Source organism: Hippocampus guttulatus, chromosome 2, assembly GCF_054856545.1.
Source record: "Hippocampus guttulatus isolate MCC_2025c chromosome 2, RoL_Hgut_1.0, whole genome shotgun sequence".
Taxonomy (NCBI): Eukaryota; Metazoa; Chordata; class Actinopteri; order Syngnathiformes; family Syngnathidae; genus Hippocampus; species Hippocampus guttulatus.
In genome coordinates this window covers 8774104-8795235 of record NC_141262.1, presented here as the reverse complement: position 1 = coordinate 8795235, position 21132 = coordinate 8774104, and the positions used below count along the sequence as shown (strand labels likewise).

Below are 21132 nucleotides of genomic sequence, written 5' to 3'. Positions count from 1 at the left end.
AAACTGGAGAAACAGAGGTACAGTAGTCTATTTTTTCCCACGGCTGTATTTGTTGAAACAAGCCTTTAGAAATCAGAGGGGAAATGCTGCCTCTACATAGATGGTTAAAGGATTGCACCGTAACAAAATTGAGCAATGTCACCCTTTGAGGTGGTAGATAGATTGATAGATTACTTCAGGATCAAACTACAGCACTTCGAATTTAAAGCACATTTATTAATTTAGAAATGAACAAATGAAATACACGTTTTTGAATAATTTATCTAGGTACTGATTGATAGATCACAGTTATGTCTGTAAAACGAAAATGTATGAAACAAAAAAATCAGTTACAAATATAGATCAAACCCTTTTTATGTTTCTCAAATATAAATCAGATAAAGCTAGAATATCTTCATTTGTTATAAACTCATACAAATAACTAAAAAGTTTAAAAATAAACTCTGTGATAAAAGTAATGGCATATTGATCAGTTGTTTCTTTTCTGGATGGTTCCTTCCATACTACAAATGCAATGGCAATGATGCACTTTGCGGAATAAACTGAGTGTGCTGCAATTACAATTTTAACATGCTCCGACATAGCATGAAACTAATATTTGCAAACAATGCGATTCTGCTTAACACAAGCAACAAAATCATACTAAAACGACAATAAACATGAAGTAGAATATGACACAAGGGTAAAATCAAGTCAGAATGTGAAAAGTACTTTCCTTTTTTTCGTTGGCCATGCTAAAAAATAAAATAAAATAAATATTAAAACCCAGAAAGGTACATTAATTGCATTCATGTACAGTACAACTTACAGAAGATTTCCGGAGATCTTTGGAATGAAGCTCTGTAACTATTCAATTTCATTGGATGTAGGCTAAGCAAGAGTACGGAAGAGGATTCCGTACAAGAGAGAATGTTAAAAAAAAAAGATTTGCTCAGTCACAAATGTGTACTTTCATAATGCACAATTAGCCGCCATATTGCACAACTGTAATTTCTTCTACATCGTATTTAATGTGATTATTATGTCTCTTAAAGTGTTTTTGGCTCTTCTGGTGATAAGAAAAAGGCACAGCATGTTGCGATCCATACAAGGCCGCAACAGCACAGGACTGGAGCTCCCTCATCAGTGTATTGGTCAAACTTCACATTTGTTTGAATAAAAACAAAAAAGTTCCTTGTACGCGGTCCTTTTCATTTGCCTCTTTCACTCATCTCCCATACACGCACACCTTACATGCAGAAACCTACACGCGCGCATGCGCGCGCACACACACACACACACACACACACACACACACACACACACACACACACACACACACACACACACACACACACACACACACATCCATTAAAACATTCTGAAAATGAAATTGCACATTTGCGCTGCAACGCTATGAACGTCCTTCCTGCTCTCCTGTGCTTTGTGACGTGAGTTCATTCCACTGTCACAGACTTGGCTAGGTTTCTGGGGCAGTCAACCTGCAGAGAAGCCAAATAATCTTGGATCATTAATGGTCCAGTTTGTTAACATGGAAACATTGTAGGGCATCAGTCAGTACCGTAATTTCTTGAAGCTAATACGCACTCTGATATAAATGCTCCTGCAAAATCACTCTTCGAAAGCTGATTTTGTATTCGTGCATGATGCCCGCCACCAATTTGATGGTATCCCTGTTCAAGAATATAAATATTATCTGCATACTAATTTGATAGATTGGGACTTTTCATGTTCACACACATTTTTGGGGGGTGTAAAGACAAATTTGCTTCCCTTGCTAACAGTTTGGGCTGTCAACACTGAGACAGGAACACCAGTAGGTAGGTACCCAGACACAACATGCCCCTTTAGAGCTACATGTCGATGCTGACATTGCGGTAACAGGTCTAAGTCGAGAGTGTATTTTCATGAATGTGGATAGCACATGCTTTGGAACTGACAAGTCAACTTCATGAAAATTGTTTGACAAATGCGCAAGTTACAACTTAATTTCAATGTCCATGCATTGCATTGATAGGGACGTCGACCTATTAACACAAAGAAGGGAGAGAAGGCCTCGCTATGTGCCGATAAGCAAGGGGTCTTGTATAAATGCCCAGCTTTTTCCCCACTTGTGACGCTGCCATTTATTTACTGGTACTTCTATATTTGACAGTTACAAAGCCGTCAAATATAGTCACTAGCTTGCAGCTGGTGTGATGCATGTAGAGTTTAAAGCTGGTGCCAGGGGTGGCCTAACCCTATGTACAATAACAATACACCACTTGATTTTCGATGATTTTTTTACTAGAGAAAACAAATGCAGTCTATTTGAGAAATTATAGTATGCATTTAAGATGTGTCATGATAGGTTGAACTTCAGATATCTATGATGAGCATGTTGTGGTTGCTGAGTGTAAGTTGCCCACACATTTCACTTACATCATATCCTCGCAGCACTGCCAGGTGGAAGGACAGTAGCTGCAGTGGGATGACACTGAGGATGCCCTGCAGACAGTCGACAGTACGCGGCAGCTCGATGGTCCGGTAAGCATTCATGGTCACCTCAGTGTCGTCCTGGCAACACAGGATGATGGGCCTCCCCTGAATTGCGGGGTGGGGGGGGGGATAGTCATGAACATCATAAATAATAGTACGTCCCTCCCTTTTGTGTAATGCAATTTAATGCCCTTTCAAATAATCTCCCTCTTTGTTCTTGGATTAAGATAAGTGGCTTTATTTAAATCATTGCTGACCCAACAAAAAACTGAATTTATTCAGTCATCTGCTCTGAATATGGTACTTGGAAGAATTTCCCCCTCTATAATATTCATAATACAATACAATAAACCGAGTCAATTCACAATTAGCCATATACAAATTCACTATACAGTATAGATAATTCTTTTTCCACCTGTCCTCTGTTATTTGCTGGAAAAAACTATGTTCTGTTATGATTTAAAATACCACAAGATGGCGCCAAATCCCCGTTTAAATAGAAATGCGTTAATAAAATACTGTTTAGTGGTACCCTGACTTGTATTTCATATCATTTTTTTCCCATTAAAGTGAATGGAAATGCCATTTTAAAAACAAATCCAATCATGCTATAATGTGTTTTAAGCACCATGACCTGTCCTCCTAAAGCAGGGGTGCCCAAACTTTTTTGACCAAAGATCTACTTTCTGATCAACCAACCTCCCGGGATCGACCCGTTACCGCGCATACGCATGCACGTACACACGCATGCCTTGATGAGCAACAGCCTGACGCTGAGGCATGTGACGCATTTTTGCAGCCTGTTAACGATCGTAGCTCACGCGTACCGTTTTAAAACGTGTCTCTCGGCCCTCCAGATTCCTATTCTTTGCCCGTCCCCTCGTGAATTGTACAAAATAAACTCTGAATGAGAATAATGATAACGATACAAGATATAGCGCAACAACTCTTTTCACAAGCTGCAACTGCAGACTGCTGAGCGCTAACAACTTCCGGTGACGCAGTCAGACGCCACCGTAGGTTAAAGATAATCCGCTTTATTATTATTTTTTTTAAACACTTTTTGTGAAAGTGAGACTGATAGAATGATTGGGGTGCAGTGTGCATTAACACAAAAAATATATTACTAACATGCACAGAGACACAAATGTTTTTTTTTTTTGGGGGCGCGGGGGGTTCCTCAACACCCCTCGGATCGACTTGGGACCAGTCCCTGATCCCTGATCTTCTCCCCACACTTGAACATAGTTAATTTGCATCTAGAGCCCACAAGATGGTGCCAAGCAATTTTATGTAAAAAAAAAAGAAGAAAAAAAGTGGTGATTGGCCAGCGCACAAAAACAGCAAGTAATGAGCACATAACTGAGATAGCCGCCCCCCGCCCCCATTTGTAAACAGTGGAGACGCGTCCCATCCAGGCTGCTTAGCACATTAACTTAACTGGTTGACAATTTTAAAAAAGAAGAATGGAATTAAGTCAACTTCGTGTATATTTGGTAACTTGCATTGGCAAGACCCTCCTTCCTTATCATTACATATACATTATTTTTTACCACATATGAATGTTTTGTATTAACATTGTATCATACGTATTAGTATTAACAGTGGTGTAGAACTAACAACATTAAAATATTGCTGAAATATTTTTATAATGGTGGCAGGGGATTATTTCACTATTTCACGTTACAATAAATTGGCAGTTGACTATTGTCCGGAACGGAATATTATAGTAAATTTGCTGTACCCTGTGGATTGTTTCCAAGACCTACCGATCTAGCAGTCACTTGTTGTAGGGCGTTTTGGCACTTGGTGTAGCAGGCATCCTTCATGATGATCATGATGACTGGCATATGTTTGTCAATGAGCGCCAGAGGTCCATGCTTCAACTCGCCTGCCAGGATGCCCTCCGAGTGCATGTAGGTAATTTCTTTGATTTTCTGTAGATAAGTTCAAAATAAAACGGATTCAAAACTTAACCAGAGTGAAGAGGAAAACTGCAGAAGGCACATTGCAGTACACAAAGTTTTTTACCATTGTGCGTGCGTGCGTGTGTGCGTGCGTGTGTGTGTGTGTATGTGCGTGAGTGTGTGTGTGGGGGGGGCTTTCTCCTCCTGAGGGCCCCACGGAGTACTGACACTTTGAAATGAGATCTTATGACTGCTGAATTGCTGAAATCTAAAGTAAATTAAAAATATGTATTTTCATTATAATTTATTCTTATTTCATGTGATACTGGGATGGATGGAGAACAAACTTACCAATGCCCCCTCCAGACATGTGGCATAATTGAAACCACGGCCCATGACCAGAAGAGACCTCTGCTGGTACAGCTCTTCAGCAATGATCTTTATTTTCTCATCCAGAGACAACACCTTTTTTATCAGATCTAGGACACACAAATTAGTTGTCATGATGACGTGAAATTGAACTTTGACTTCTATAACCATGAATGGTAGTGAATGAGTTGTGAGATTTGCATGTTCTCCCTGTGCGTGCGTGGGATTTATCTGGGTATTCCGGTTTCCTCCCACATTCAAAAAACATGCATGGAAGGTTAATGGAATCCTCTAAATTGTCCTTTTGTGAGCGTGAATTGTTGTTTGTCTACATGTGCCCTGCGATTGTTTGGCAACCAGTTCAGGGTGTACCCCGCCTACTGCCCGAAGACAGCTGGGATAGGCTCCAGAATGCCAAGGACCCTCTTGAAGGTCAGGGGATTAGAAAGTGGTTGAATGGTGGATGGATATTTTGGTTCCATTAATAGACACTGATCAATTCTGAATTGCTCCAGATGACGTACATAGCACAGTTGCATGCTGTTATATTGCATGTTTCTATAGTGTTGATTGGTTCAGTAACTGCAACGGATAGTCGGATAGTGGTGGTATTTTGGTCTAAAGACGCAGAGGAGGCACTACACGAGTGTTTTGAATTTGCATAGCATAGGGATTGGTCCAGTTTACGGATAGTGAAAATCCACGAATAGTTGGTGGCTATTTTAAATGTTTTTTTGTTTTATGGAGGGGGGGTTGTCATCATTAGTAATAATAATAATAATAATAATTACAATTATTATTATTATTATTATTATACAGTATTAGTATTTTTGTTTGGGGTTCTGTTTGATTTGTATTTATCTGCAGCACTTTTTGTGGTACTTTATTAATAAAGTTGTATTGATTTGTATGGAGTGAGTTGGCTAAATCCCAACCGAGGGCTCAGGTCGGAAATTCCCATCCCGCCACTGGTTTCGATAATCAGGCCAGGGTGTACCGCTGCTATATATTGCCTGACTCAATTAAGAGCCCAAATGAGCTGAAACTGCCACTGACCACGAAATGTTCAGAAGAATAAAAACGATTTTGTCACCTCATATTAGTATTATAATGATAAGTAGTCTAGGTGGGTGTTGTGTTGTTACCGGGGAGCTCTCTGAGGCTGTTGATGATCTCCAGTCTTCTCTTCTGTAAGGACAGTCGGTCCTCACTCATCATAAGGCCAAACATGGTGAGGGCCACAAACTGACTGGTGTATGCCTGGATCACACACAGAGGGGCATATGATTTAAATTGCAAAAAAAAAAAGGGTTAATCTCAGACAAGGTGTAGTAGTTGTACCTTGGTGCTCGCAACTCCAATCTCAGGCCCAGCATTAATATGGACTCCACAGTCTGTTTCTCTGCAAATGGAGCTTCCCACGGTGTTGGTTACGCCCACTGTTAAGGCACCTCGGTCCTTACAGTAACGCAAAGCCATTAGGGTGTCTGCTGTCTCTCCTGATGGTTGGTGCAAAAGAGTTTTAGAGTCTGAAATATCTTTGGAGCCAACGGTCATGAAAGTTTAGGATGAGTTATTGGTGACGTCACCTGACTGGCTGATGAAGAAACTAACATCATCTCTGAAAACAGGCGTGTTGCGGTCCAGGAAGTCACTCGCCAACTCCACCATGACAGGCAGCTCCGTCAATTCCTCCAGGATTTGTCTGGTCTGAAAACATTTGTAGGGAAGCTAGCTGAGCACCGCTTTCACCATAAACATGCAAATTTTCTCACAAATGTTTGTCTATCAAGCTAAACCTACAGCGACGGCAGCATGGAAACTAGTACCACAGCCAATCACGATCAGCCGTCTGCAGCGCTTGATTTCTTTTAGGTGATCCTTCAATCCTCCAAGAATCACTAAGAAAGAGTTAAATGAGATAGTTGCATGACACATATTCCCACAATTATGTGTTCAATAAACAGGTAGCACTTAATAATATTTTATGGTTACCAGTATTGGAGTCAAAACAAATGCGGCCTCTCATTGTGTTGACCACTGACTCTGGCTGCTCAAAGATCTCTTTCTGCATGAAGGAATCAAAGTTTCCTGCAAAGGGAAGACAATTGCATTAGAATGTGCACCGGTATATCACTTACATATTTACAAGTGCTGAACATGTAAATATGGCACAGTAGTATGTGTAATTTTATAGGCTCGATATACCGCTATTCACATTTATTTTATGATGAAATCAATACACATGATCATATTTTATGTAATTAATCCTATTTGGGAAATGAAAGAATCTATCACAATTGCTTCCATTTTACAATTGCAGTGTATTGCAGTGACACTTAAGCCATGCTGTTTTATTCTATTCCATTTAAGTTAATTGGATTTTATTGTACCGTATTTTCTACATCGCTTATTCTCACTAGTATTGTATTCTATTCTAGTCTATACATTGGGGAAAAAAATATCAGCAACTTGTACCATCTGTTTTCAGCCAGCAGAGGAAGAGCAAGTATAGGATTTTTTTTTTCGTGGGGGGCGCATTACTTCCAGGAGGCAACTTTGAAGCTGTCCTTAAATTGTTCGCTTTCGAATGGCTGTCTGACCTTTCATTATCTGTTGGAGCTCCAATTTTAGGGTTTGGATGGCTCGCACAGGATCTTCACCAGCCTGCCGGTTCATCCTGTGGATGGAAAGTTTCCCTCCTCTCACCACGGCAATATCATCATCCTCCAGGTACAATACTTTGTTAGTATGCTCAATAATGGCACTGTGAGTCATAGGGAAAAAACAGTGTTTAGAAAAGGCAAGAGACAAAAATAGGTGATTCAATTTCGATAACATGTACTGTATACTGTACATCTTATAAATACAGAGACAAGAAGGCACACCGGCATTGTTTTGGATAAAGTTTATCACCGAGTGGAGTTCTCACCTAGCGTCAGAGGCAAAGTAATACTCCACAGCTCTGCCATCCCCTACAGAGTTAATCGTGCCACCAGCGCGGTTATGGTTGTTCTTTTCCTGGATGTCCTCCTTGAAGAGAGCTGTGGGGGGTGGGTCAGAAATCAGAGGTCAAGGGGTCACCTCAGTCTCTTTGAATTCCTAATACAGACATGGACATGACAAACTCTTCCTCCGAAGTCTCTGCTGAAATGTACTTTATGTTGTTATTTTATGGTATGATAAGCAAAGCTGCTTCAATCAGAATGATATATTGAACCTTAATTTGGTGATTAGATTTTTCTGGAGGGCGTCATCACACCCACAAAAAAAGATTGAGGTGTGTGATAACTGGGAGTAGTCTGTGTCGTTTGTCATCTATACAGTACAAAGATATTTTGAATAGAGGGCAAGAGGCACTAAAAGTCTTTCTTTACAACCGTTAAATTGACACACCCAGGCTTGCTTTGTCATCACCCACGACAACAACAGTAACTCTGCATTGCACTTTGGACTGGTCTCACTTGCTCCTTTGAGAAAGCATAAATCTTTCATGATACAACAGCTGAGACAATTTTGTCTCTGTGTAGATAAAACACGCAAATCGAAAGGGCAATAGGAAATAATCAAAGTTACATATGTTGTTAATGTATCAGCAATCTTTTTCAGTTCATTTTACTTGAAGCACTTCTTACACTAATAAGCACACTTCATAGGAAACTTCTGAATAGTTTTCCCGGAGACGCTTCCTGAAAATACTTGGCAGCTCACAAACTTTCACAAGAAAGGTTAAGGATTTTCAAAGAAGGCTTTGCAATGTATTATTGTACAATAGCACCCCAAATTCACAGCAAGATTCCTTCCAAAAGACAGCCTCTGTCGGAAGAGCTAAGGTGCATTTGGCATTCAGTGATTGAGAAACCAACAATGTAGAAGAAGTGACAGTTACAGTAATGTTATTAATATTTGGCAGCAATACCATATGTCCTGTGCACTCGGTGTCAGTCACAAGACATACAACTACTTGCATTCATAGCGATGGACATATGTTTTTGCATAGTGCGAGAAAAGTGCCACAGAAAAAAGCCACATCAGATGTCTGTTATTATTTATCCCTCTATTAAAATGCAAGTTCAGTCTTGTCCAACAGTACATTCCTTTTTTTCCAAGATGCCCAACATTTGAAATGTTGGTAACTATTGCCTGGGTGTTAAAATGCATTTAGTTTTACCTTACACTCTCTTTAACGTAAAAACACCAAGGCAAGTACTTAATATAAAACAGATGATGTGAACTCAGTTTCGAAATTCATTTACATCTTTGTGATACGACATTTTTCTTTTAAAGATTTCTATACAGCTCCACATTGCTGATGAAAGCTGTTCAACTGCAAGATTGTGACTGTGGTCATACTCAATATATTTTATATTTGAATACATTCTTGTCTTAGGTGTCATGTGTACATTTATAATGTAGTACATGTTATGTATGTGATTGGCGTGTGGTATGGCTGTTATGGGTGTACCAAAATGACATTGATTAGTGTGATTTGCGGGAGAGTATCAGTAATAAAAGAGCTAGGCTCTTTCTTAGTATTACACCTCTTTCCGTACTTGAGGAAACAGCCATTACTGTAATTGGAAGTGGGGAACCATGAGGCAGATGGTAATTGCAATTAGGCAGCAAAAATGAGGAAGCCTACTTACCACCCTTGTACTGGACAGGAATGTGTTCAGTTGACAGCTCGTGTTCGCTTCGTACGCCAATAAGCAACGGACTTCCTCTTCTGATCACATTGAGGAGGAGAAACGATAAGTTCATGGTTGATAAGTTAACAACAATTTAAGATGCTGTACAGTGTTGACACCTTCTGGTTACAGGGATACTGATGCACTCTCACAATCCTGTTCAATTTTTATTCGTCTTCACAAAAGGTCTCATGACTACATCACAGCTCCTCTCCTTACTCCCTCAAATATTTTCAACATCGCAATGCTTGAACACGATCCCACATATTTGATTGCCTACTACAGGGGTACCCATTACGTCGATCGTGATCGACCGGTAGATCGCGGACTGGCCCCAAGTCGATCGCGAGGGGTGGAGAGGAGAAAAAAAACAACCATTTGTGTCTTTGTGCATGTTAGTAATGTATTTTTTGTGTTAATGTAGACTGCACCCTAATCATCCTATCAGTCTCGTTTTCACAAAAAGTATTTAAAAAAGAAATAAAGCAGGTAAATCTTTAACCTACAGTGGCGAGTGACCTGCGTCACCGGAAGTTGTTAGCGCTCAGCAGTCTCTAGTTGCAGCTTGTGAACAGAGTTGTTGCTCATCATGGCGTGCGTGTGTATGTGCGCGGTAACGGGTCGATCGCGGTAAGTTTGTTGATCGAAAAGTTGATCTCCCGTCCAAAAGGTTTGGGCACCCTTGGCCTACTACTTCATTTGAGTTTCTGATTGGAGATGGAGGCAACTAAAGTGCAGCAACATTTGAAAGGTTTGTTTGACTTAATCAAACAAAATATTTAAATCAAACCTCTTCATGCCAAGTAGGTTATTCAGAGAGAAATACTGAGGGCCTCTCCTTCGCACAAACATTATTTGTATGGCTGGATCTCTCTTTTCTCTCCAAGTTAAGATTTCTCTGGGGCTCGGCTCCAGTGACGCAAGGCCACTGGTTGTCTTAAGGGGCGTGGGGCTTGAAGTGAGGCTTGCAAACAGAAACATGTGGTCGCTATCCAGTACAATATTTACCCTGAGGGAGGGAAAAGACAGGAGAAAGAGGGAAAGCAAATGGACGAGACAAAAGTGAGACGTGTGAGTAGAGAGACAGTGGCGTAAGGTAAAGTCAAAACAAGAGCAACCGAAAAGTCATGAAAGCTGATCCTTTTTGACGACAACAACAATAGCCCAGTGTCAGTAGACAAACATTCTTGCATTCATACTCGCAGTTAAACATATTTGTATCAATTATGCTCTCTCTTTGGTGAATTACCTCCTTACCTTTTTTTCCCCTTGTATTTTTAAAGTGAGATACGCCAAACTAAGAAATGAATTAGAGAACAACTGCTAATAGTACATCACAGCATGCCATAGCGATCCCTGGAAACCATGCAAACATAGGGATGACATGACATCATTGCTGCCTAAAGCTGCTTTCTTTTCCAAGTCTAATGTTAAGACACAGAACCGTTGTGTTTGGCATGTGGAAAGTAAAGGCTGCTTAAACAAAAACGCTCTTCATGCTGGCAAACAGGCGGAGGAGTAGTCCTAATAAAAACTAGCAAAGGCTGGTTTCATCAGATCTCGTGTTAATAATCATTAAGATAATGATGATTGGACTCATGTAATGCCATGGGATCGAATGATGTATGGGCGCTGTTGATAAGACGAAATGCTGAAAAAAATCAGTATGCTAAAGTGGGTTTAAAAAAAACCGCGTTCTTCACATTTGTTTAGTCATTATGACTTCACAACAGGGCGGCCCGGTAGTCCAGTGGTTAGCACGTCGGCTTCACAGTGCAGAGGTTCCGGGTTCAATTCCAGCTCCGGCCTCCCTGTGTGGAGTTTGCATGTTCTCCCCGGGCCTGCGTGGGTTTTCTCCGGGTGCTCCGGTTTCCTCCCACATTCCAAAAACATGCATGGCAGGCTGATTGGACGCTCTAAATTGTCCCTAGGTGTGAGTGTGGGCGTGAATGGTTGTTCGTCTCTGTGTGCCCTGCGATTGGCTGGCAACTGATTCAGGGTGTCCCCGCCTACTGCCCGAAGACGGCTGGGATAGGCTCCAGCGCCCCCCGCGACCCTAGTGAGGATCAAGCGGTTCGGAAAATGGATGGATGGACTTCACAACAGTACATGATAAAAATGATCATTAAAAGTAAAAAAAAACAACAACAACAACAAATCAGCTGACTCTTGCCCCTTGTTGTGCCTCTTTGATAGAAAAGAAGCCACCGCTACCAAGGGAAAAAAACACCTCTCATAGGCAAAAGGCATGACTTAAGAGGCGTCGGTCATTCGTCGTGCTCTTTCAAACAGCCATTGCTTTGTATGCAGCGATGGCTGTTTGAAAGTGCTCTATAAATACAGTTGAGTTCAGTGCATGTATATGCACAGTCATGGCGGGCGCAACCGCGGGCACTCATAAAAAATCCAAATCACAAGCTGATAACGTTTAGTGTTACGCCATTGTGAATAAGGTGCTTTTCTGGAGTAAAAGTGCTATTGCGCGAGCGGGACAGATTTTTTTCCACAGGACATATTCAAAAACTTCTCCTGAAGGATTGGAAATTATGAATATTTCACAACATAGCACATCGATACCTAGCTACTGTGCAAATATCCCCCCTGGGAGTAGTTGGCAGCATGAGAATGACTTTTTAGAGCAACGTGACTGGAGATTACACAACTACAGAAGGACAATAGATGAATTGGATGATAAGAAATTTTGTTGCTGGTTCAAGGTCATAGCAACACTGGTTACTGCCCATATATCTCATTTTATGTTTATTTGCACCCTCTTTTTTTTTAATTCATTCCACTTTGCTCATGCAGTCATTTGCCTCTCCCTGTTCTCTAAGGGATCAAATGGAGCAGGAAATATATAAAGTCAAATAAAACGTAGGGAGTGATAAACCAGGAGTCATGCTGGCAAGGTCTGAAACAGGAAACTGTCGGATAATGAGTCACAGAAACCCAGGCAGATGGCCAGCTACGCAGAGGCTGCCAAAGAAATAAGGAGGTCAGGCCTCAGCGAGGAGGAGACCAAAGGCGAGAGAAGAGGGGCCAGGAGGGAGGACGGCGCAAAGCTCAGGAGAAAGAAGGGAGGCCATGCGCAGGAGCGAGAAGGAGGTCGAAGGCCCATATGAAAGAGGCCAGGCTGGGCAGCGGAAGGAATAAACCACTGCATCCTATCTGTCAGGGCCTTAAGTCGCATGTGATTTTAGAAGCATTTACACAATTAGAAACAGTACATGAAAATTATAGCATGCACAAAACAACCGTCTCACATAATTGCTAAAACAAAGACCACTGAGTATGTGAAAGGGCAACGATGAATCAGATGGATGATTGCTTCACAGGGATGGCTCAGCTCAATCTCGTGTATCCCCTGGACCACATGTTCAAGACCACACAGCGAAAGGTCTGAATATGTGTTTGCGTGTGTTAGCGTGAAAACTAACCTGGCAACCACTGCCTCTCCAGGGAAATGGCGACTTTTAAAAACCAGAGCAAAGGCCCCCTCCTGAGACAAAAGGAAGAGAAAACTCATGAGTTTGAAGTTACTCAATATTTTCAATCATTCATCATCAAGTTTCTGATGTACAGTACAGTATTCCTAAATTGGGCAGTGACCCAAAGATGTTTCCCCAAAAGAGTTATGGTGAAATAATGGGATGGACATGGGGTCTTTGTTGGAGGTAAAACAGAACCGGGACTTCTATTGCGCAACATCTGCTGTGTTTCGAAAGCACTGTGGTGGATAGACGTCGAACTGGCTGAGTATGCGTGGATATGTGGTTTGGGCGGGTCGGGTATGTTTTGTCGTGGTCATGTGGCAGTCTGTGGGTTCTCACTGTCTGGTTCACATTACTCCACAAAACAAAGTTGTGCAAAAGGCATAAATGTACAACCCGCTCACACCCAAAATTCACACAGTGGAGAATACACTCTTGATCTACCAAATCATCTTCAGCAAGTGATGATGTTATCCGTGATGCTTTCAGTGCGGTCACCAAGGAGACCGTTCTGTGATGGTCCACTGTGTTTTAAACAGACAGGAAATTGAAATGTACGGTAGAATGACTAATGGGTGGGACCAAACAATTCGTGAAACCTAGAGACACTGTGACGTCACTTATGAGGGGCCATAATTCAGGATTACCACTCATATACACGAAGAAGCGCTCTCATGAGCACTGCTGAAACACTCTCACACACAAAATGTATTTGGAAATTTTTTTTGCACAATTTTTCCCCACTCACATACACAAGTCAACACACACACACTACTAAAACACTCACAAACATACTGCTGAAACACACACTCTTTTTTTCTCAAATAAAGACATCAAACACTGACAACATCCATCCATCCATTTTCCGAACCGCTTGATCCTCACTAGGGTCGCGGGGGGTGCTGGAGCCTATCCCAGCCGTCTTCGGGCAGTAGGCGGGGGACACCCTGCAACTGAATGTTTTTTTTCCTCACATTCAATAGTGAGATGTTCTCACAACTACTAAAACACTCTGATGCACACAATTGAATTTCATTAAACACAAGGTCTGATAGACACTGTCACATTTACGAGTGAAATTCTCACACACCCTACTGAAACACTCTTATGCACATAACTCAAACAAGTCTCACACTCAACTCTTTTTTTTTTTTTGCTCACTTAGTAGTCAAAATCTCTTACGGGCTCAAGTAAACACTCTTACACAAGAAAAATGCTCTCATTCACACGTGTGTTTAGTATATGAGTGTTGAGCGCATTTTAATAAATTCTGCGAAAAGATTTTTTGCCTCGTACAGACAAGGTAAACACTCCTACATAAATGAAAAGCTCATCCTTTGCTGAAATCCTTTTCACACATGCATTCCCAATATACTGAAATACGCATTGCAGTAGAATGCTGAGCGTATTCCACTTGTATATGTAAGTGCTTTTCACTTATGTTTATAAAAGCATTTCACTAATGTGGGAGAGGGTTTCATTTGTGAATGCCATATTCAACATCATTCAATTGTGCATTTGATTAGAGTGTATTATTTCCCTTACAGCTCCTCATATCGTCACCTGTCGGGGTGCAACCAGATAAAAAAAACTCCACCTCACAACACAAAGACAGGGAATAAAGACCACAATGAAGTAAATGCCACTCACCAGCTGCTGAATGACCCTCTCCACCAGCGTGGGGAAACTGATGCTGTCCAATTCCCGATTGTCGTAAATGTATTTGATCAACTTCGGGATCACTTCTGTGTCCGTCTCGGACTCAAACGCATATCCCTTGGTGATCTGAGGATGTTAAGAGGCATGATATACATTTGGGTTGTTTTTTTGGGGGGGGGGGGGGATAAAGATCACTGAAATGGACAGCAACCATGCAGTATATTATTTATTCGGGCAACATGAGACTGACATTGAGAGCTCTATTTTCATTTGGTGTAATTTTGAACAATTCAGTGGGTTTGATGCCCGCTGTTTACATATTAATAAAACACATTGCGTTAGACCAGCGTAACTGCACCATCAGCAATGCTTTTTTGTTGTTGATATTTCATCAAATTGGCTCTGTAAACACATTATGTATTTCATGAAATACGCGTGTAATCTTAAGATGCAATACAGGCAAAGCACTGCCCCGAATAATACTGAGAAGTGGTTCGAATATTTAATTTTTTTCCCAGATGAAAGTAAAACATGCATTTACTGTTGCTAGGAGTCGAATTGATTACTGCGTGTTAGATCTTGGAAATAATGGACATGGGAGATTTCTACATCTTAAATATGCCCCCATAAAATATGAACTTACCAGATAGGCCTTCAGCTCCTTGTAGTTGGTGATGATGCCATTGTGGATTACAACAAACTCTAGTGGCGAGATTGAAATTGAAAAATTTAGCTACCATGGCTACAGGTTTAAAAGACAGTCTGAGAGACCGACGATACTGCAATGCTCAGTTTTGACTGTAAGGCCGAGGGTGCTAATCATTCATTGAATAATATGCTTGTTGGTGCGGTTGTGGTTTGCAATGTTGTACAACCACTTTCATTTACCTGACTGAGCTACACGTCACTGGCATTATGTAGTGAAAAGAGTAATTCAAAACCAATTTAAAATAAGAGGTTACAACCTAATTGTCCACCCAATCGTTGTTATGTTGATTACCAAGTATGTTCCCATAACTGGCTACCCCACCTATGCATTGTGGCACACTCCCGGTAAACACAACGCTATAAATACAACAGTAGAGAATGTGGTAGCACATATACACTATACATTAACATTTTTGGGGGGGGGGGGGGAGATTGTTTTTTTCAGAATTTACCATTATTGTCGTCAGAGCGATGAGGGTGGCTATTGAGCGCGCTCGGCTCTCCGTGTGTGGCCCAGCGAGTGTGGGCGAGGCCAAAGTGTGTACACAGTTCTTCTTCCAGGTCCAGGGAGTCCTTCTCTGGAGAACCCAACCGATAATACAATCTCTTTTACTGATATGGACGCAGTGTCAGTCTTGACCCACATAAGCAACCAGAGACAGGATGCCTCATCACCTGGCATAATTGATTTGAACTTACTGTGAAGCTCCTCATCCAACGCCTTGACCTTTCCTCGCTTCTTGATCAAACAGATGGTTTTGCCATTGATGTCAGAGGTTTCCTTGGTTTTTCCATCCACAGCAATGCCTGTGAACAAACAGTAGACAACATCAACATCAAATAATTTTAACAGGCCGTACAGCAAAGAACACCCAGGTTCAACTTTGACAATAGCAAGGGAGTAAACTTGTCACATCTCCAGCAAAGTAAATTATGAGGGCAGCTAAAAGCCATGGTCTATGATTGTACATAGTCATTTATTTCGTCATATATACCTCACAATACTTCATAGAAAGTGACTGACTGGCTGGAAAAAAAACATCCATCAAGCAGTGTTTACAGTACTTGTGGAACAGCAGCTGTAAGACGACATCGGCTTCATCCTGTTCAAAGCGGATGAGCAAACATAAAGCACAAATTTGCAGTGCCGTGTGTTCCTTTGCATTTATTCATGAATTGACCATTGGTGATCATCATTAGCCAAATGACAAGAGGTTGGTGCTTTCAAATTCAAATTGTCGATCTCATATGTTAATCTATATTCATGCTAACTAGCTGCAAGGCAATCGCAGAGTCAAGTCGAAATGGTCACTGCTGAAGTTTTTGCATTGAATATTTGTGGATAAGGATAATTGAAAGACAGCAGCACTCCCAAGCCAAACGATATGAAATAACCTTGATTATGAATACCAGAGGGTTTTCTTCAAAGAGGTTTTGTAGATTAGAGATGAAAGAAGGATCAAAAACAAATTCCACCATTCCAACTATTTAGGTCCTTTCATCTGTATATGCGTTTTTAAACTGCAGGAGGAAGCGTGAGGAATTGAAGAGTGTTCATGCAACATCAAGGAGACCGGGTAATCTCCACATGGGAATCACAAATTGGAACTTGCAAATGATTTCTGATACCACCGACCCACGGTGTCAGCGTCTCGAAAACACCACTTTCTGATTGCTGGATGGCCACAGTCATCTGAACTCTTCCAAATTCCAGTTCAATGGTACCTTGAGCTACAGTCTAATTCTTTCCATGAACATGCTCAAAACTTAAAACACTCGCATCTCACATATTCTTTCTCCACTGGTCACCTAGGGATAGTGTAATACAGAGACACACGTGAATTGAGTAAGCTGCAGTAATATTACTTGTTCTTCGCAGAGTGTCAAGAATATATGCCTGTGAGTAGGATTATAGTATCAGTCTACGTGTGTTGCTCCACCCTTTGTGTTCAAATATATATCACATGCTATTTATTATTCTGTCCATGGCTTTCTGCATTCTTTGTTACCATTTAGCCAAACGGTCATATTTAAACAACTGCTAAATGGTTGTTTTCCATGGACTACTTAACTGTAATTCTCGTTGTTTTACATTTACGTAGTTTGACAGACACTAGGAGTGGCAAAGGAATTGCACCTATAAGGGCTATAATACCTTCTCACTGCGGTGGAATCCTAAACATCTTTGGACCCGACGCTTAACTTTTGCATCTTGGCAACATACCTGTGCCGTTTTTACCCTGAAAAGTTGGTTACATTAGAATCTAACATAAAGTCTTTTGGAGTTAATTGATGTAGTGTGACTGCAAGTTTATGTCTATTTCAGATTAAATATCTATTTTCTATGGCCGAACTCTGACACATAGGAGTATTGTAATTATTTTTTACTTATATATAGAAATACTTTACATCTTGTTCCTCTTGCTTTATATACATTGACCATGCCTTTTAGCTGCCCTCATAATTTACTTTGCTGGAGATGTGATAAAGTTACTCCCTTGCTATTATCAATGTGTGTGTGTGTGTGTGTGTGTGTGTGTGTGTGTGTGTGTGTGTGTGTGTGTGTGTGTGTGTGTGTGTGTGTGTGTGTGTGTGTGTGTGTGCGCGCACGTGCGTCCATGCATGCATGTGTGCGTGCGTGGCAGCCATCTTACCTGCTGAATCGTAGCCTCTGTACTCGAGTCTCTGCAGTCCCTTCACCAATGTCTCAAATATCTCCTTCCTGGTGCGGGGCACTTGATGGTTTAGGTAAGCAAAAATCCCTTTCAGGAACAGAGAGAAGCAATGTTAAAAAGAACTGCCTAACTATTTTGGAGTTATACGTCAATAATCTAATGTCACATGGTTGAGCGAGGGGCGGGTGGAGCCTGGGATGCCCAAATGTCTCATAAATATTGATGAATAAAAGTTTTCTTAGATTTGAAGTGCTTGTTTTTTAGTCTTCATTGCGTTAACATGCAAAATGCGATCCGAGTGTGCAATCAATATTAATGCGATATTTAACATGCACCTAAAGAAGTGCCATTATAAGTAGCCTCAATGATTCTGATCTAATTAATTATACTGTAATGACTTAGTGAAGCTGTCAGTGCCATTATCAGCCGAGGAGACTCGTAGAGTGTTGGATAGCGACATGAACAAAATGACGCGAGTATTTAATCACTGCAAAAAGAAAACTACATTATATTTTAATTGATGGTCTTATCAAAAGAAGTGCTGTTATGATACACTTTTTACATAGACCCCCAGAAGGATTTTAAGGATTTTATCTACCTCAGGAACCATAGGACAGTTTTTTTTTAAACTCGGTTGAATATTTCGACATCTATCCATTTTCAACACCGCTTATCCTGAACAGGGTCAGTTGCTGGAGCCTATCGCAGTTGACCTCCGGCGGAAGGCAGACTACACCATGAACTGGTCACCAATCAGTCGCAGGGCACATACAGAGACAAACGACCACTCACACCCACATGCACACCGTCACTGAATGGGAACTGATCACTCGCTGCCCGCAAACGAGTCCTGCGTGTGCACCATGCAACCCTAAATAGTCATTAATATTTAAAACCAATTTGGTGATCAATATTATTTACCACACAGGAATAAGTGAAACCTATTCAAACGGCTATATAATTAGTAACCGCAGATAGTTGCAACTTTCAAAAGGCCTTGAAGTGAAAATTGGATTTATTTATTTTTTTGTCAATGCAGTACACAGATGTGGAGGGCCCCATGACTGGGTAAGCCTTGGGCTACCAAATGACTACCTATGGCTTCGGCTACACATGCTTGTGCATGCATCTGAATGGGTGAATGCATAGAGGATTGTGAAGACATGTTTGGTGAATATCCACACTCACTAGACTCTTCCCAACTTAATGAGATGTGATAAAAACGTAGAGATGTATAACCCTTTACTAAGGACTGTAAAATGTATTGGATTTTTGTGGACGTATTGACCAACACTATCAGAGGTGTTAATTATCTCTGGGCTGTTGTCTTTGAAAGGTAGCAGGATTAATACTTCCCTTGTTAGTATGACCTTTGGAGAGACCTAAACACATAGATTTCTAGGATTTTTTTTCTCTGGGAAACTGGGCCTTTTTTAACCTCTCATTCTCTGTGCACAACTAGCCGTCTGTCTAATAAAGGGGTGTCAAACTCTTTTTCATTGTGGGCCGCATTGTAGTTGTGGTTTCCTTCAGACTAAAAACCACATATATGTGTAATCACCATCATCATAGTATGATACAGTACCGGTATATACCGGAGACAATTTCCCCTGCGGTTGACTGTTGTTGTCTACAAATATACAGTATGTTTAGCAATACATTGAATTTTAAATCAAAGAAGAAAGGAACAGAAAGAGGAAGAAAAAAGTGACGACGAAATTGGTGAGTAAACAAATGCATGGGTAAGGTATTCGGTGAAAATAAATGTGAATTTCCATGACAGATTTTCTTCTTCTGCAGCAAGAAAGATAAAGGAAGCACACTGTATTTACTTTCGTGAGCCAAATTAAATGAGGGTTGGACCTTGAATCCAATCAAATGTGTTGGCTCACATGTGCTAAATGCAGTAAATTATTCCGAAAACATTTCAGTACGGTGGAGGGCAATTCTCGACGACTACAAATTACATCCACATAAACATTGGAAGATTTACCTCTCTGAGGTATCAATCAAACCTGAACATTATTATCTTTGTGTGCTTTTATTCACTCTCTTTGGAACATTGTTGTCTGTGAGTACGTGCGTGTGTTATTGTATTTAAAACGATACAAACAATATTGACATATTACAACAAATATATATCATATCCTCTTTTGGGGAACTACGTTTTAAAATATAAAATTGGCTGTGCTTCTCCATCAACAGGCCTTTGTCTATGCGTTCCTGCCAAGTCCCCCCCCCCCCCCCCACCACACACACACACACACGTATACATGCTGCCTATAGGGAAAGTGGACATAGTAAGTAGTGTTTAGGCAGCCAGTTAAGCAGGTTGTGGAGAAGGTTGAGGGGGTTAAAAAGTTGGTTCACGATTGACTTTAGGTTGTAAACGTCGTGCCGCTGAGTTATTACACTCAGGGTTGTCATAATCCGGAACACTTCATCACTTTGCAAAGTATTCCCAAATTACGAAACAATATTCACGTAGCTCTACAATGCATCTGCAGCGAGGCTGTTACAACTGGAGTAAGTAGCCTGGTGGTGGCGGGGGGGAACACAAGACACGTTGCAGCTCAGAATAGTTAGTTACACACCCAGAAAAAGAAACAAATTAACGTCTCAACGTTAGTAGGGCTTCTTCGATCTGAACCGGCTTGGCAATACAGACACGGAATTGAATACACATCCACAAGTCATTTTAAGCCCCTCAACTGTAAATTGTGATTTGTGCGTGTAAAGCGCTACAACTCAAAGAACACGTAGAATGAAATGAAGTCAGAGGGGAAAATGCAACACTTACCGCACATGGCTCGAGGCTTGAAAGTTGGGCTTGTAGGAAAAAAATGGAGGTATATTTTCAGTGGGAGTAGGATGATGATGCTTCTCTCACTCCAAGTGTGCGCACGGTAAACTGGCAGTGAGCATTTAAACGGTGTTTCCTGGAGAGGCAGCGGGCGTCCCCACCCCTATTGACGCCTCCCAAGTCCTCTCGAATCCACATCTGTCACATCACGCGACACACGTAGGCCAACTTGTGGAGACAGCAATCACGGAATATCAACTCGGTTTGAACTGCTCAGCATCTCACTACTACTACAACAATTAATAATAATAATACTACGGCAACTACGAATAATAATCATCATCATCACCATCA

The 21132-nt window shown here is 41.1% G+C and overlaps 1 protein-coding gene across 1 annotated transcript; it reads right to left on the bottom strand.

Moving 5' to 3' along the window:
- Window positions 1–195: 195 nt before the first annotated feature.
- On the bottom strand, window positions 196–20852 carry gfpt2 (glutamine-fructose-6-phosphate transaminase 2). The gene is made up of 19 exons (XM_086134509.1): window positions 20776–20852; window positions 17955–18062; window positions 16000–16107; window positions 15753–15878; window positions 15236–15294; window positions 14584–14718; window positions 12880–12941; window positions 9401–9480; window positions 7687–7798; window positions 7358–7521; window positions 6750–6845; window positions 6558–6655; window positions 6344–6464; window positions 6096–6253; window positions 5900–6014; window positions 4737–4864; window positions 4248–4415; window positions 2422–2583; window positions 196–1481 (listed from the first exon to the last, which is right to left on the bottom strand). Exons 1-19 carry the CDS (start codon window positions 20780–20782, stop codon window positions 1437–1439), a joined length of 2052 nt encoding a protein of 683 aa, XP_085990635.1. The 5' UTR covers window positions 20783–20852; the 3' UTR covers window positions 196–1436.
- Between the last annotated feature and the right edge of the window lie 280 nt (window positions 20853–21132).

Bases quoted from the DNA above. Each gene is read 5' to 3' on its own strand.
- gfpt2 (XM_086134509.1), bottom strand. The intron at 15,295-15,752 runs GTAAATTCTGAA...TCTCGCCACTAG, and splicing joins TCGCTCTGACGACAATAATG to AGTTTGTTGTAATCCACAAT. The intron at 6,015-6,095 runs GTACAACTACTA...TGTGTGATCCAG, and splicing joins TTGGAGTTGCGAGCACCAAG to GCATACACCAGTCAGTTTGT.